General features: G+C 46.7%; 2 protein-coding genes across 2 annotated transcripts in view; one reads left to right on the top strand and one right to left on the bottom strand.

Annotated features, from left to right (window-relative positions):
- Positions 1-10, top strand: part of mkrn2 (makorin, ring finger protein, 2) — an 18,359-nt gene extending 18,349 nt beyond the window's left edge. The window contains exon 6 of the mRNA XM_038983280.1: positions 5-10. Coding sequence (XP_038839208.1) covers positions 5-10 — 6 coding nt within the window. The remainder of the gene's footprint in view (positions 1-4) is intronic.
- A 2,791-nt stretch (positions 11-2,801) lies between these two features.
- raf1b (Raf-1 proto-oncogene, serine/threonine kinase b) lies at positions 2,802-13,266 on the bottom strand (the record flags this gene model as incomplete). Its single annotated transcript, XM_038983289.1, has 6 exons — positions 2,802-2,819; positions 2,925-3,059; positions 9,481-9,541; positions 9,953-10,026; positions 13,006-13,124; positions 13,220-13,266. Coding segments are annotated over 6 exons (454 nt in total), but the record flags the coding sequence as incomplete, so codon positions are not given.
- Positions 13,267-13,988: the final 722 nt, after the last annotated feature.

Here is a 13,988-nt window from a genome sequence, read left to right as displayed (position 1 = left end):
TCAGGGGTAGTTCTAATATACACAGGTTAGTGACAGGGTAGTTCTAATATACACAGGGTTAGTGTCAGGGGTAGTTCTAATATACACAGGGTTAGTGTCAGGGGTAGTTCTAATATACACAGGGTTAGTGTCAGGTAGGGTAGTTCTAATATACACAGGGTTAGTGTCAGGGTAGTTCTAATATACACAGGGTTAGTGTCAGGGGTAGTTCTAATAACACAGGGTTAGTGTCAGGGTAGTGGTAGTTCTAATATACACAGGGTTAGTGTCAGGGTAGTGGTAGTTCTAATATCACAGGGTTAGTGTCAGGGGTAGTTCTAATTACACAGGGTTAGTGTCAGGGGTAGTTCTAATATACACAGGGTTAGTGTCAGGGGTTTTCTAATATACACAGGGTTAGTGTCAGGGGTAGTTCTAATACACAGGGTTAGTGTCAGGGTAGTTCTAATATACACAGGGTTAGTGTCAGGGGTAGTGGTAGTTCTAATATACACAGGGTTAGTGTCAGGGGTAGTTCTAATATACACAGGGTTAGTGTCAGGGGTAGTGGTAGTTCTAATATACACAGGGTTAGTGACAGGGGTAGTTCTAATATACACAGGGTTAGTGACAGGGTAGTCTAATCTACACAGGGTTAGTGACAGGGGTAGTTCCTAATATACACAGGGTTAGTGTCAGGGGTCGTGGTAGTTCTAATATTACACAGGGTTAAGTGTCAGGGGTAGTGGTAGTAGTTCTAATATACACAGGGTTAGTGATCGGGGGTGGTAGTTCTAATATACACAGGGTTAGTGACAGGGGTAGTCTAATATACACAGGGTTAGTGACAGGGGTAGTTCTAATATACACAGGTTAGTGTCAGGGGTAGTTCTAATATACACAGGGTTAGTGTCAGGGGTATGTTCTAATATACACGGGGTTAGTGTACAGGGGTAGGTTCTAATATACAACAGGGTTAGTGTCAGGGGTAGTTCTAATATACACAGGGTTAGTGACAGGGGTAGTGGTAGTTCTAATATACACAGGGGTAGTGGTCAGGGGTAGTTCTAATATACACAGGGTTAGTGTCAGGGGTAGTTCTAATATACACAGGGTTAGTGTCAGGGGTAGTTCTAATATACACAGGGTTAGTGTCAGGGGTAGTTCTAATATACACAGGGTTAGTGACAGGGGTAGTTCTAATATACACAGGGTTAGTGACAGGGGTAGTTTCTATATACACAGGGTTAGTGACAGGGGTAGTTCTAATATACACAGGGTTAGTGACAGGGGTAGTTCTAATATACACAGGGTTAGTGTCAGGGGTAGTTCTAATATACACAGGGTTAGTGTCAGGGGTAGTGGTAGTTCTAATATACACAGGGTTAGTGTCAGGGGTAGTTCTAATATACACAGGGTTAGTGTCAGGGGTAGTTCTAATATACACAGGGTTAGTGTCAGGGGTAGTTCTAATATACACAGGGTTAGTGACAGGGGTAGTGGTAGTTCTAATATACACAGGGTTAGTGTCAGGGGTAGTGGTAGTTCTAATATACACAGGGTTAGTGTCAGGGGTAGTTCTAATATACACAGGGTTAGTGTCAGGGGTAGTTCTAATATACACAGGGTTAGTGTCAGGGGTAGTGGTAGTTCTAATATACACAGGGTTAGTGTCAGGGGTAGTTCTAATATACACAGGGTTAGTGACAGGGGTAGTGGTAGTTCTAATATACACAGGGTTAGTGTCAGGGGTAGTTCTAATATACACAGGGTTAGTGACAGGGGTAGGGGTAGTTCTAATATACACAGGGTTAGTGTCAGGGGTAGTTCTAATATACACAGGGTTAGTGTCAGGGGTAGTTCTAATATACACAGGGTTAGTGACAGGGGTAGTGGTAGTTCTAATATACACAGGGTTAGTGTCAGGGGTAGTGGTAGTTCTAATATACACAGGGTTAGTGACAGGGGTAGTGGTAGTTCTAATATACACAGGGTTAGTGACAGGGGTAGTTCTAATATACACAGGGTTAGTGACAGGGGTAGTGGTAGTTCTAATATACACAGGGTTAGTGACAGGGGTAGTGGTAGTTCTAATATACACAGGGTTAGTGACAGGGGTAGTGGTAGTTCTAATATACACAGGGTTAGTGTCAGGGGTAGTTCTAATATACACAGGGTTAGTGTCAGGGGTAGTTCTAATATACACAGGGTTAGTGTCAGGGGTAGTTCTAATATACACAGGGTTAGTGTCAGGGGTAGTGGTAGTTCTAATATACACAGGGTTAGTGACAGGGGTAGTTCTAATATACACAGGGTTAGTGTCAGGGGTAGTTCTAATATACACAGGGTTAGTGTCAGGGGTAGTTCTAATATACACAGGGTTAGTGACAGGGGTAGTTCTAATATACACAGGGTTAGTGACAGGGGTAGTGGTAGTTCTAATATACACAGGGTTAGTGACAGGGGTAGTTCTAATATACACAGGGTTAGTGACAGGGGTAGTTCTAATATACACAGGGTTAGTGACAGGGGTAGTTCTAATATACACAGGGTTAGTGACAGGGGTAGTTCTAATATACACAGGGTTAGTGACAGGGGTAGTTCTAATATACACAGGGTTAGTGTCAGGGGTAGTTCTAATATACACAGGGTTAGTGTCAGGGGTAGTTCTAATATACACAGGGTTAGTGTCAGGGGTAGTTCTAATATACACAGGGTTAGTGTCAGGGGTAGTTCTAATATACACAGGGTTAGTGTCAGGGGTAGTTCTAATATACACAGGGTTAGTGTCAGGGGTAGTTCTAATATACACAGGGTTAGTGTCAGGGGTAGTGGTAGTTCTAATATACACAGGGTTAGTGTCAGGGGTAGTTCTAATATACACAGGGTTAGTGTCAGGGGTAGTTCTAATATACACAGGGTTAGGGGTAGTGGTAGTTATGTACCTGAGGGAAGAGTGGCCTGTCGTCTTTGGACTTCTTGATGCAGTCGGCCACCAGCCTCTTCATGGCTTTAGGACAGCTCTTATACAGCTTACTCAGCTCTGGAAACAGGTAGCCACGACCCACCATGAAGATTATCTGTAGAGGGAGAAGAGGGTTAGATGTCAGGGACTAGGAGGAAAGACTACAGATTGCAGTCAGCCAGTTAGTTAGTCAGTCAACCAGCCAGCCAGACCATAGGGGCCAGTCAGCCAGTTAGTTAGTCAGTCAACCAGCCAGCCAGTCCAAAGGGCCCAGTCAGCCAGTCCATAGGGACCAGTCAGTCAGCCAGTCCAAAGGGCCCAGTCAGCCAGTCCATAAGGGCCAGTCAGCCAGTTAGTTCATATGGTCAGTCAGTCAGTCCATAGAGGCCAGTCAGCCAGTCAGCCAATAGGGGGCTGTCAGTCAGCCAGTCAATCCATAAGGGCCAGTCAGCCAGTCCATAAGGGCCAGTCAGCCAGTCAGCCAATAGGGGTCAGTCAGTCAGTCCATAGAAGCCAGTCAGTCAGCGAGTCAGACCATAGGGTCAGCCAGTCAGTCCATAGAAGCCAGTCAGTCAGCGAGTCAGTCCATAGGGGGCTGTCAGTCAGCCAGTCAGTCCATAAGGGCCAGTCAGTCATTCCACAGGGGCCAGTCGTCAGCCAGTCAGTCCATAGGGGCCAGTCAGTCATTCCACAGGGGCCAGTCGTCAGCCAGTCAGTCCATAGGCACCAATCAGTCAGTCACCTTGTCACTCCATAGGGGCCAGTCAGCCACAGTCCATAGGGGCCAGTCAGCCAGCCAGTTAGTCCACAGGGCCCATTCAGCCAGTCCACGGGAGCCAGTAAGCCAGTCCATAGGGGCCAGTCAGTCAGTCAGCTTGTCACTTCATAGGCGCCAGTCAGCCAGTCCATAGTGGCCAGTCAGTCAGCCAGTTAGGCTATAGGGGCCAGTCAGTCAGCCAATAGGGGCCAGTCGGCCAGCCATCCAGTCCATAGGGTCCAGTCAGTCAGCCAGCCAGTCCAAAGAGCCCACTGAGCCTATAATGGCCAGTCAGTCCATAGGAGTCAGTCAGTCAGTCCATAGGAGTCAGTCAGCCAGTAAGTCAGTCCATAGGGGCCAGTCAGCCCATAGGAGACGGCCAGTCCATCGGGGCCAGTCAGCCAGTAAGTCAGTCCATAGGGGCCAGTCAGCCAGTAAGTCAGTCCATAGGGGCCAGTCAGCCAGTAAGTCAGTCCATAGGGGCCAGTCAGCCAGTAAGTCAGTCCATAGGGGCCAGTCATCCAGTCAGTCCATAGGGGCCTGTCATCCAGTCAGTCAGTCCATAGCGGCCAGTAAGTCAGTCCATAGGGGCCAGTAAGTCAGTCCATCGGGGCCAGTCAGCCAGTAAGTCAGTCCATAGGGGCCAGTCAGCCCATAGGAGTCGGCCAGTCCATCGGGGCCAGTCAGCCAGTAAGTCAGTCCATAGGGGCCAGTCAGCCCATAGGAGTCGGCCAGTCCATCGGGGCCAGTCAGCCAGTAAGTCAATCCATAGGGGCCAGTCAGCCAGTAAGTCAGTCCATAGGGGCCAGTCAGCCAGTAAGTCAGTCCATAGGGACCAGTCAGCCAGTAAGTCAGTCCATAGGGGCCAGTCAGCCAGTAAGTCAGTCCATAGGGGCCAGTCAGCCAGTAAGTCAGTCCATAGGGGCCAGTCAGCCAGTAAGTCAGTCCATAGGGGCCAGTCAGCCAGTAAGTCAGTCCATAGGGGCCTGTAAGTCAGTCCATAGGGGCCTGTCATCCAGTCAGTCCATAGGGGCCTGTAAGTCAGTCCATAGGGGCCTGTCATCCAGTCAGTCCATAGGGGCCAGTCAGCCAGTAAGTCAGTCCATAGGGTCCAGTCAGTCAGCCAGCCCATAATGGACCGTCAGTCCATAGGAGTCAGTCAGTCAGTCCATAGGGGCCTGTCAGCCAGTAAGTCAGTCCATAGGGGCCAGTCAGCCAGTAAGTCAGTCCATAGGGGCCAGTCAGCCAGTAAGTCAGTCCATAGGGGCCAGTCAGCCAGTAAGTCAGTCCATAGGGGCCAGTCAGCCAGTAAGTCAGTCCATAGGGGCCAGTCAGCCAGTAAGTCAGTCCATAGGGGCCAGTCAGCCTGTAAGTCAGTCCATAGGGGCCTGTAAGTCAGTCCATAGGGGCCTGTCATCCAGTCAGTCCATAGGGGCCAGTCAGTCAATCAGACCATAGAGCCCAATCAGCCAGCCAATCAAGTCCATAGGGGCCAGTCAGTCAGCAAGTCAGTACAAAGGGACCAGGCAGTCAGTCAGCCAGTCCATAGGGGCCAGTCCGTAAGGGCCAGTAAATCCATATGGGTCAGTCAGCCAGTAAATCCATATGGGTCAGCCAGTCAGTCAGCAAGCCAGACCATAGGGGCCAGTCTGTCCATGGGGGTCAGCCAGTCAGTACAAAGGGACCAGGCAGTCAGTCAGCCAGTCCATAGGGGCCAGTCCGTAAGGGCCAGTAAGTCCATAGGGGCCAATCAATCCGGCAGTCCATAGGGGCCAGTCAGCCAGTAAATCCATATGGGTCAGCCAGTCAGTCAGCAAGCCAGACCATAGGGGCCAGTCAGTCAACCAGTCCACATGGGCCAGTCAGCCAGTCAGTCAATAAAGGCCAGTCAGTCGAACAGCCAGTCCACAGGTGCCAGTCTGTCCATTGGGGTCAGCCAGTCAGTCCATAGGGGCCAGTCCGTAAGGGACAGTAAGTCCATAGGGGCCAATCAATCCGGCTGTCCATAGGGGCCAGTCAGCCAGTAAATCCATATGGGTCAGTCAGCAAGCCAGACCATAGGGGCCAGTCAGTCAACCAGTCCACATGGGCCAGTCAGTCAATAAAGGCCAGCCAGTCCACAGGGGCCAGTCTGTCCATGGGGCTATCCAGTTAGCCAGTCAGTCCATAGGGGCCAGCCAGCCAGTCAGTCCATAGGGGCCAGTCAGCCAGCCAGTCCATAGGGTCCAGTCAGCCAGCCAGTACGTCCATGGGGGCCAGTCAGTCCATAGGGGCCAGTCACTCAGCCAGCCCATAGGGTCAGCCAGTCCATGGGGCCAGCCAGTTAGTCCATAGTGGCCAGGCAGTCAGTCCATAGGGGTCAGCCAGCCAGTCAGTCCATAGGGGCCAGTCAGCAAGCCAGTCCATAGGGGCCAGTCAGTCAGTCATTTCACATGGGTCAGTCAGCCAGCCAGCCTGCACATAGGAGCCAGTCAATCCAAATCCAATGCAAACTTTGTCAATTATGCCGAATACAACAGGTGTTGACCTTAACTGACATAGGGGCCAGTCCGTAAGGGCCAGTAAATCCATATGGGTCAGTCAGCCAGTAAATCCATATGGGTCAGCCAGTCAGTCAGCAAGCCAGACCATAGGGGCCAGTCTGTCCATGGGGGTCAGCCAGTCAGTACAAAGGGACCAGGCAGTCAGTCAGCCAGTCCATAGGGGCCAGTCCGTAAGGGCCAGTAAGTCCATAGGGGCCAATCAATCCGGCAGTCCATAGGGGCCAGTCAGCCAGTAAATCCATATGGGTCAGCCAGTCAGTCAGCAAGCCAGACCATAGGGGCCAGTCAGTCAACCAGTCCACATGGGCCAGTCAGCCAGTCAGTCAATAAAGGCCAGTCAGTCGAACAGCCAGTCCACAGGTGCCAGTCTGTCCATTGGGGTCAGCCAGTCAGTCCATAGGGGCCAGTCCGTAAGGGACAGTAAGTCCATAGGGGCCAATCAATCCGGCTGTCCATAGGGGCCAGTCAGCCAGTAAATCCATATGGGTCAGTCAGCAAGCCAGACCATAGGGGCCAGTCAGTCAACCAGTCCACATGGGCCAGTCAGTCAATAAAGGCCAGCCAGTCCACAGGGGCCAGTCTGTCCATGGGGCTATCCAGTTAGCCAGTCAGTCCATAGGGGCCAGCCAGCCAGTCAGTCCATAGGGGCCAGTCAGCCAGCCAGTCCATAGGGTCCAGTCAGCCAGCCAGTACGTCCATGGGGGCCAGTCAGTCCATAGGGGCCAGTCACTCAGCCAGCCCATAGGGTCAGCCAGTCCATGGGGCCAGCCAGTTAGTCCATAGTGGCCAGGCAGTCAGTCCATAGGGGTCAGCCAGCCAGTCAGTCCATAGGGGCAGGTCAGTCCATAGGGGCAGGTCAGTCCATAGGGGCCAGTCAGCAAGCCAGTCCATAGGGGCCAGTCAGTCAGTCATTTCACATGGGTCAGTCAGCCAGCCAGCCTGCACATAGGAGCCAGTCAATCCAAATCCAATGCAAACTTTGTCAATTATGCCGAATACAACAGGTGTTGACCTTAACTGACAGTGCAGTTCAAGAAAGAGTTAAGAAAATATTTACCAAATAAACTAAAGTAAAAAATAATTTGTAAAAAGTAACAATAAAATAACGAGGCTATATACAGGGGGTACCGGTACCGAGTCAATGTGCAGGGGTACAGGTTAGTAGAAGGAAGTTTGTACATGTAGGTAGGGGTGAAGTGACTATGCATAGATAATAAACAGCGAGTAGCAGCAGTGTAAAAACAAATGGGGGGGTCAATGTAAATAGTCCGGTGGCCATTTGACTAATCGTTCAGCAGTCTTATGGCTTAGGGGTAGAAGCTGTTAAGGAGCCTTTTGGTCCATGATAGTTTGTTGGTGATGTGGACACCAAGGAACTTGAAACTCTCGACCCGCTCCACTACAGCCCCGTCGATGTTAAATGGGGGTTTGTCTGCCTTTCCCTGTAGTCCACGATCAGCTCCTTTGTCTTGCTCACATTGAGAGAGAGGTTGTTGTCCTGGCACCACACTGCCAGGTCTCTGACTTCCTCCCTATAGGCTGTCTCATCGTTGTCGGTGATCAGGCCTACCACTGTTGTGTCATCAGAAGACTTAATCCATAAGGGCCAATCAGTCAGCCAGTCAGTTCATAGTGGCCAGGCAGTCAGCCAGCAAGTCAGTCAGTCCATAGGGGCCAGTCAGTCAGCCATAAGGGCCAGCAAGTCAGTCAGTCCATAGGGGCAAGTCAGTCAGTCAGTCCATAGGGGCCAATCAGTCAGTCAGTCCATAGGGGCCAATCAGTCAGTCAGCCATAAGGGCCAGCAAGTCAGTCAGTCCATAGGGACCAGTCAGTCAGTGTATGGTTGTAGACAGAGGACTATGGAGCTTTAGGGTTAGTTGAGTCAGACTAGAGGCTAACTCCCAGAGGCTACCTCCAGCCACGAGGCCCCGTGCCAGCCACATTTACATAAGTATTCAGACCCATTTCTCAGTACTTCGTTGAAGCACCTGTGGCAGCGATTACAGCCTCGAGTCTTCTTGGGTATGACGCTACAAGCTTGGCACACCTGGATTTGGGGAGTTTATCCCATTCTCCTCTGCAGATCCTCTCAAGCTCTGTCAGGTTGGATGGGGAGAGTCGCTGCGCAGCTATTTCCAGATCTCTCCAGAGATGTTCGATAGGGTTCAAGTCCGGGCTCTGGCTGGGCCACTCAAGGACATTGAGACTTGTCCCAAAGCCACTCCTGTGTTGTCTTGGCTGTGTGCTTAGGGTTGTTGTCCTGTTGGAAGGTGAACCTTCGCCCCTAGTCTGAGGTCCTCATCATGGATCTCTGTACTTTACTCTGTTCATCTTTCCGTTGATCCTGACTAGTCTCCCAGTCCCTGCCACTGAAAAACATCCCCACAGCATGCTGCTACCACCATGCTTCACCGTAGAGATGGTGCCAGGTTTCCTTCAGGCGAGACGCTTGACATTCAGGCAGTTTCATTAGACCAGAGAATCATGTTTCTCATGGTCTGCATCCTTTAGGTGCCTTTTGGCAAACTCCAAGCAGGATGTCGTGCCTTTTACTGAGGAGTGGCTTCCGTCTGGCCACACTACCATAAAGTCCTGATTGGTGAAGTGCTGCAGAGATGGTTGTCCTTATGGAAGATTCTCCCATCTCCACAGAGGAACTCTGAAGATCTGTCAGAATGACCATCGGGTTCTTGGTCACCTCCCTGACCAAGGCCCTTCTCCCCCGATTGCTCTGTTTGGCCAGGCACCAGCTCTAGGAAAAGTCTTGGTGGTTCCAAACTTCTTCCATTTAAGAATGATGGAGTCCACTGTGTTCTTGGGGACCTTCAATGCTGCAGACATTTTTTGGTACCCTTCCCCAGATATGTGTCTGACACAATCCTGTCTGGGAACTCTACAGACAATTCCTTTAACCTCATGGCTTGGTTTTTGCTCTGACATGCACTGTAAACTGTGGGATCTTATATAGACAGGTGTGTGCCTTTCCAAATTAATTGAATTTACCACAGGTTGACTCCAATCAAGTTGTAGAAACATCTCACGGGTGATCAATGGAAACAGGATGCACCTGAGCTCAATTTCGAGTCTCATAGCAAAGGGTCTGAATACTTAATTTTTTATACATTTGCTAGAATTTCTAAAAATCTGTTTTCCCTTTGTCATTATGGGGTATTGTATGTACGTTGAAGTCGGGAAGTTTACACACACGTGTCCATTATGTGTCCCTACATGGTTACCTGGTCTCGAGTAGCAATCATGCTGTAAGGCAGTTCTCCAGTCATCAGTTCATACAGAACCGTAGGAGTAGACATCAGACGGGAAACTCTAGGGTTGTTGTCCTGCAAGCGGATCACCTCTGGAGCCTGGAGGACAGTTCTCCAGTCATCAGTTCATACAGAACCGTAGGAGTAGACATCAGACTGGAAACTATAGGGGTTGTTGTCCTGCATGTGGATCACCTCTGGAGCCTGGAGGACAGTTCTCCAGTCATCAGTTCATACAGAACCGTAGGAGTAGACATCAGACTGGAAACTATAGGGGTTGTTGTCCTGCAAGCGGATCACCTCTGGAGCCTGGAGGACAGTTCTCCAGTCATCAGTTCATACAGAACCGTAGGAGTAGACATCAGACTGGAAACTATAGGGGTTGTTGTCCTGCAAGCGGATCACCTCTGGAGCCTGGAGGACAGTTCTCCAGTCATCAGTTCATACAGAACCGTAGGAGTAGACATCAGACTGGAAACTATAGGGGTTGTTGTCCTGCAAGCGGATCACCTCTGGAGCCTGGAGGACAGGAAGAGGACTTCGGGTTAGGCAGGGATAGCTACTGAAAATCTCCTAGGACTAAATCAAAAGTTCATTCATACATACAGTGCCTTGCAAAACTATTCAGACCCTTGGATTTCTTCACATTTTATTGTTACAAAGTGGGATTAAAATGGATCTAATTGTCATTTTTTGTCAACAATTTACACAAAATACCCTAATGTCAAAGTGGAAGAACAATTATTTTTTTTATTTTTTTAGATAAACAATTCATAACTAAAATACAGTCATTGCATAAGTATTCAGCCCCTTTGTTTATTTAAGCCTAAATTAGTTCAGGAGTAAAATGTGGCTTAACAAATAATAAGTTACATGTGAAATAATAGGTGTTGATGTGATTTTTGAATGACTAACCCTTCCTCTGTCCCCATACATACAACATCTGTAAGGTTTGTCATGGAAATTCAGTACTGAGAGAGACTTGGTCATTTCTTCAGCCAACAGCTTTATTTAATATCGATTAATTATTGCAATAACGAAACCGTCGACCGCACACTAAGCTTCCCTAACAATGAAAAACAAACCTCTTATATAGGACACTAATTATGCTTACTTCCACTCCTCTTAGGGAGATCAAAGACCATCATGAGCCACTTTGGGTTCATCCTGTCTTTATCTGCACCTGGCATTATCTTAACCTCCGACCCTGGCCTAATTTCCAAATGCCAGGATGTCTAAGACCCTTTGTTCCAGTCCATCTCTATCCCAGTTACAACCACCCCACATCCTGTCCATGGAATACATCTCCCCAGTGCATCGCTGATCATAGAATGGAATGTGGCTGTAAAGTTTTATCACCCTCTAGTAAAACCCATTTCCTCGACGCCCAGACTAGCTGCAGGAAGCTAGAGTGGACACCATAAAAACTCAGCCTTAGCAGGCCAGTCTTACTCTTAGTTAAATATATAATTGTTTACTATTAATATCAAACAAATCAGGTAAGTATGTAATTTTTCCCTGACAGTCCCTCAGTCAAGTATTGCATTTCAAGCACAGATTCAACTACAGAGAACAGGAAACTTTTCAAAAGCCTCAAAGAAGGGCAGTGATTGGTAGATGGGTAACAAAAGTCAGACATTGAATGTCTCCTTAAGCATGGTTAAGTTAATACGTTTGCTGTGGATGATGTATTAAACCAACCAGACACATCAAATATACAATCGTCCTTCTGAACAGAGCTGCAGGACACGGATGAAACTGCTCAGGGATGTTACCATGAGGCCATTGGTGATGTTAAAACAGTTACATAGTTTAATGGCTGGTGTTGGTAGACATCTGAGGATGCAAAACATTGTAATTACTCCACAATAATGACCTAAATAACAGAGTGAAAAAAATTATACAAATAAGCAGAAGAAAAATAATGTGATGAAAGAAATAAAAGCTGAAATAAATCACTACTATTATTCTGACATTTCACATTCTTAAATTAAAGTGGTGATCCTAACTGACCTAAGAGAGGGAATTTTTACGAGGATTAAATGTCAGGAATTGTGAAAAACTGAGTTTAACTGTATTTGTAAACGTGTGTATGTAAACTTCTGACTTCAACTGTAAATAATTGAGCCAATTGGTGTATGGATGATTCATAGTAGAGGCTGGGTTCGTGCAGATAACCAACAATATACGACATTCAGATGAGACTGATGAAGGTAATAATAATAATTCATTAATAGAAGACTAATTGATCAGATATTAAAATATCTGAAGAGTTATATTCTGAAAATTATAACTTTGTAATCTGAAGATTTTCCTTGGTGCCCAGACTTCCTAGTTAATTAAAATGACATGATTAGTTTAATCACGTAATAATAATTAGAGAATTGATTTGATAAAATAACAGTCTTCCCATTTAATGATACTAAAGACACGACATATGTTAGGGTTAGTGTATGGTATGTAGGGTTAGTGTATGGCATGTAGGGTTAGTGTATGGCATGTAGGGTTAGTGTATGGCATGTAGTGTTAGTGTATGGCATGTAGGGTTAGTGTATGGCATGTAGTGTTAGTGTATGGTATGTAGTGTTAGTGTATGGTATGTAGTGTTAGTGTATGGTATGTAGTGTTAGTGTATGGTATGTAGTGTTAGTGTATGGCATGTAGGGTTAGTGTATGGTATGTAGTGTTAGTGTATGGCATGTAGGGTTAGTGTATGGCATGTAGGGTTAGTGTATGGCATGTAGGGTTAGTGTATGGTATGTAGTGTTAGTGTATGGTATGTAGGGTTAGTGTATGGTATGTAGGGTTAGTGTATGGCATGTAGGGTTAGTGTATGGCATGTAGGGTTAGTGTATGGCATGTAGGGTTAGTGTATGGTATGTAGTGTTAGTGTATGGTATGTAATGTTAGTGTATGGTATGTAGTGTTAGTGTATGGTATGTAGTGTTAGTGTATGGTATGTAGTGTTAGTGTATGGCATGTAGGGTTAGTGTATGGCATGTAGTGTTAGTGTATGGCATGTAGTGTTAGTGTATGGCATGTAGGGTTAGTGTATGGCATGTAGGGTTAGTGTATGGCATGTAGGGTTAGTGTATGGCATGTAGTGTTAGTGTATGGCATGTAGTGTTAGTGTATGGCATGTAGGGTTAGTGTATGGCATGTAGGGTTAGTGTATGGTATGTAGGGTTAGTGTATGGTATGTAGGGTTAGTGTATGGCATGTAGTGTTAGTGTATGGCATGTAGGGTTAGTGTATGGCATGTAGGGTTAGTGTATGGCATGTAGTGTTAGTGTATGGTATGTAGGGTTAGTGTATGGCATGTAGTGTTAGTGTATGGCATGTAGGGTTAGTGTATGGCATGTAGGGTTAGTGTATGGCATGTAGTGTTAGTGTATGGCATGTAGGGTTAGTGTATGGCATGTAGGGTTAGTGTATGGCATGTAGGGTTAGTGTATGGTATGTAGGGTTAGTGTATGGCATGTAGGGTGTTTATATTACCATCCATAGTATGGACCCAGAGGGTTGCTCCACCTGATATGACCCACTCCAGCGAGCCTTCACCGTGGCTAGACCAAAGTCCCCGATCTTCACTGTAAGGCCCTCATGGAGGAAGATATCTACACATGTGTAAAGGACCTACTTATAGACTAGGACAATTCTGTAACATCACAGATTAGTAACAATTCTATATGGTGCCTTATGAAAAGGATACTGTTGGATTTCATGTCCCGATGAATGATATTCTTAGCATGTAGATAACTGAAAGAAAAAAATGTGAAAGAAATTACATTGTTGACAATGACTGTTAAGTTTCATGCATGCGTTTGTAAATGTTTGCTGGTAAGGTAGGTATGATTGAATCAAGCCCTTACTTACCACCTCAGGTATCAAAACATTATGAATCCATATCTAATTTTTATTTCACCTTTATTTAACCAGGTAGGCTAGTTGAGAACAAGTTCTCATTTACAACTGCGATCTGGCCAAGATAAAGCAAAGCAGTGCGACACATACAACAACACAGAGTTACACATGGAATAAACAAACATACAGTCAATAATACAGTAGAAAAGTCTATATACAGTGTGTGCAAATGTAGTAAGATTAGGGAGGTAAGGCAATAAATAGGCCGTAGTGGCGAAATAATTACAATTTAGCAAATAAACACTGCAGTGATAGATGTGCAGAAGATGAATGTGCAAGTAGAGATACTGAGGTGCAAAGGAGCAAAACATATATATAAATAAAATAAATAACAAGATGGGGAGGAGGTAGTTGGATGGGCTATTTACAGATGGGCTATGTATAGGTGCAATGATCTGTAAACTGCTCTGATAGCTGATTCTTAAAGTTAGTGAGGTAGACATGAGTCTCCAGCTTCAGTGATTTTTTTGCAATTCGTTCCAGTCATTGGCAGCAGAGAACTGGAAGGAAAGGTGTCTTAAGAAGGAATTGGCTTTGGGTGTGACCAGTGAAATATA

This window comes from Salvelinus namaycush, unplaced genomic scaffold (assembly GCF_016432855.1).
Source record: "Salvelinus namaycush isolate Seneca unplaced genomic scaffold, SaNama_1.0 Scaffold157, whole genome shotgun sequence".
Lineage (NCBI taxonomy): Eukaryota > Metazoa > Chordata > Actinopteri > Salmoniformes > Salmonidae > Salvelinus > Salvelinus namaycush.
This window is presented reverse-complemented; position numbering and strand designations above follow the sequence as displayed.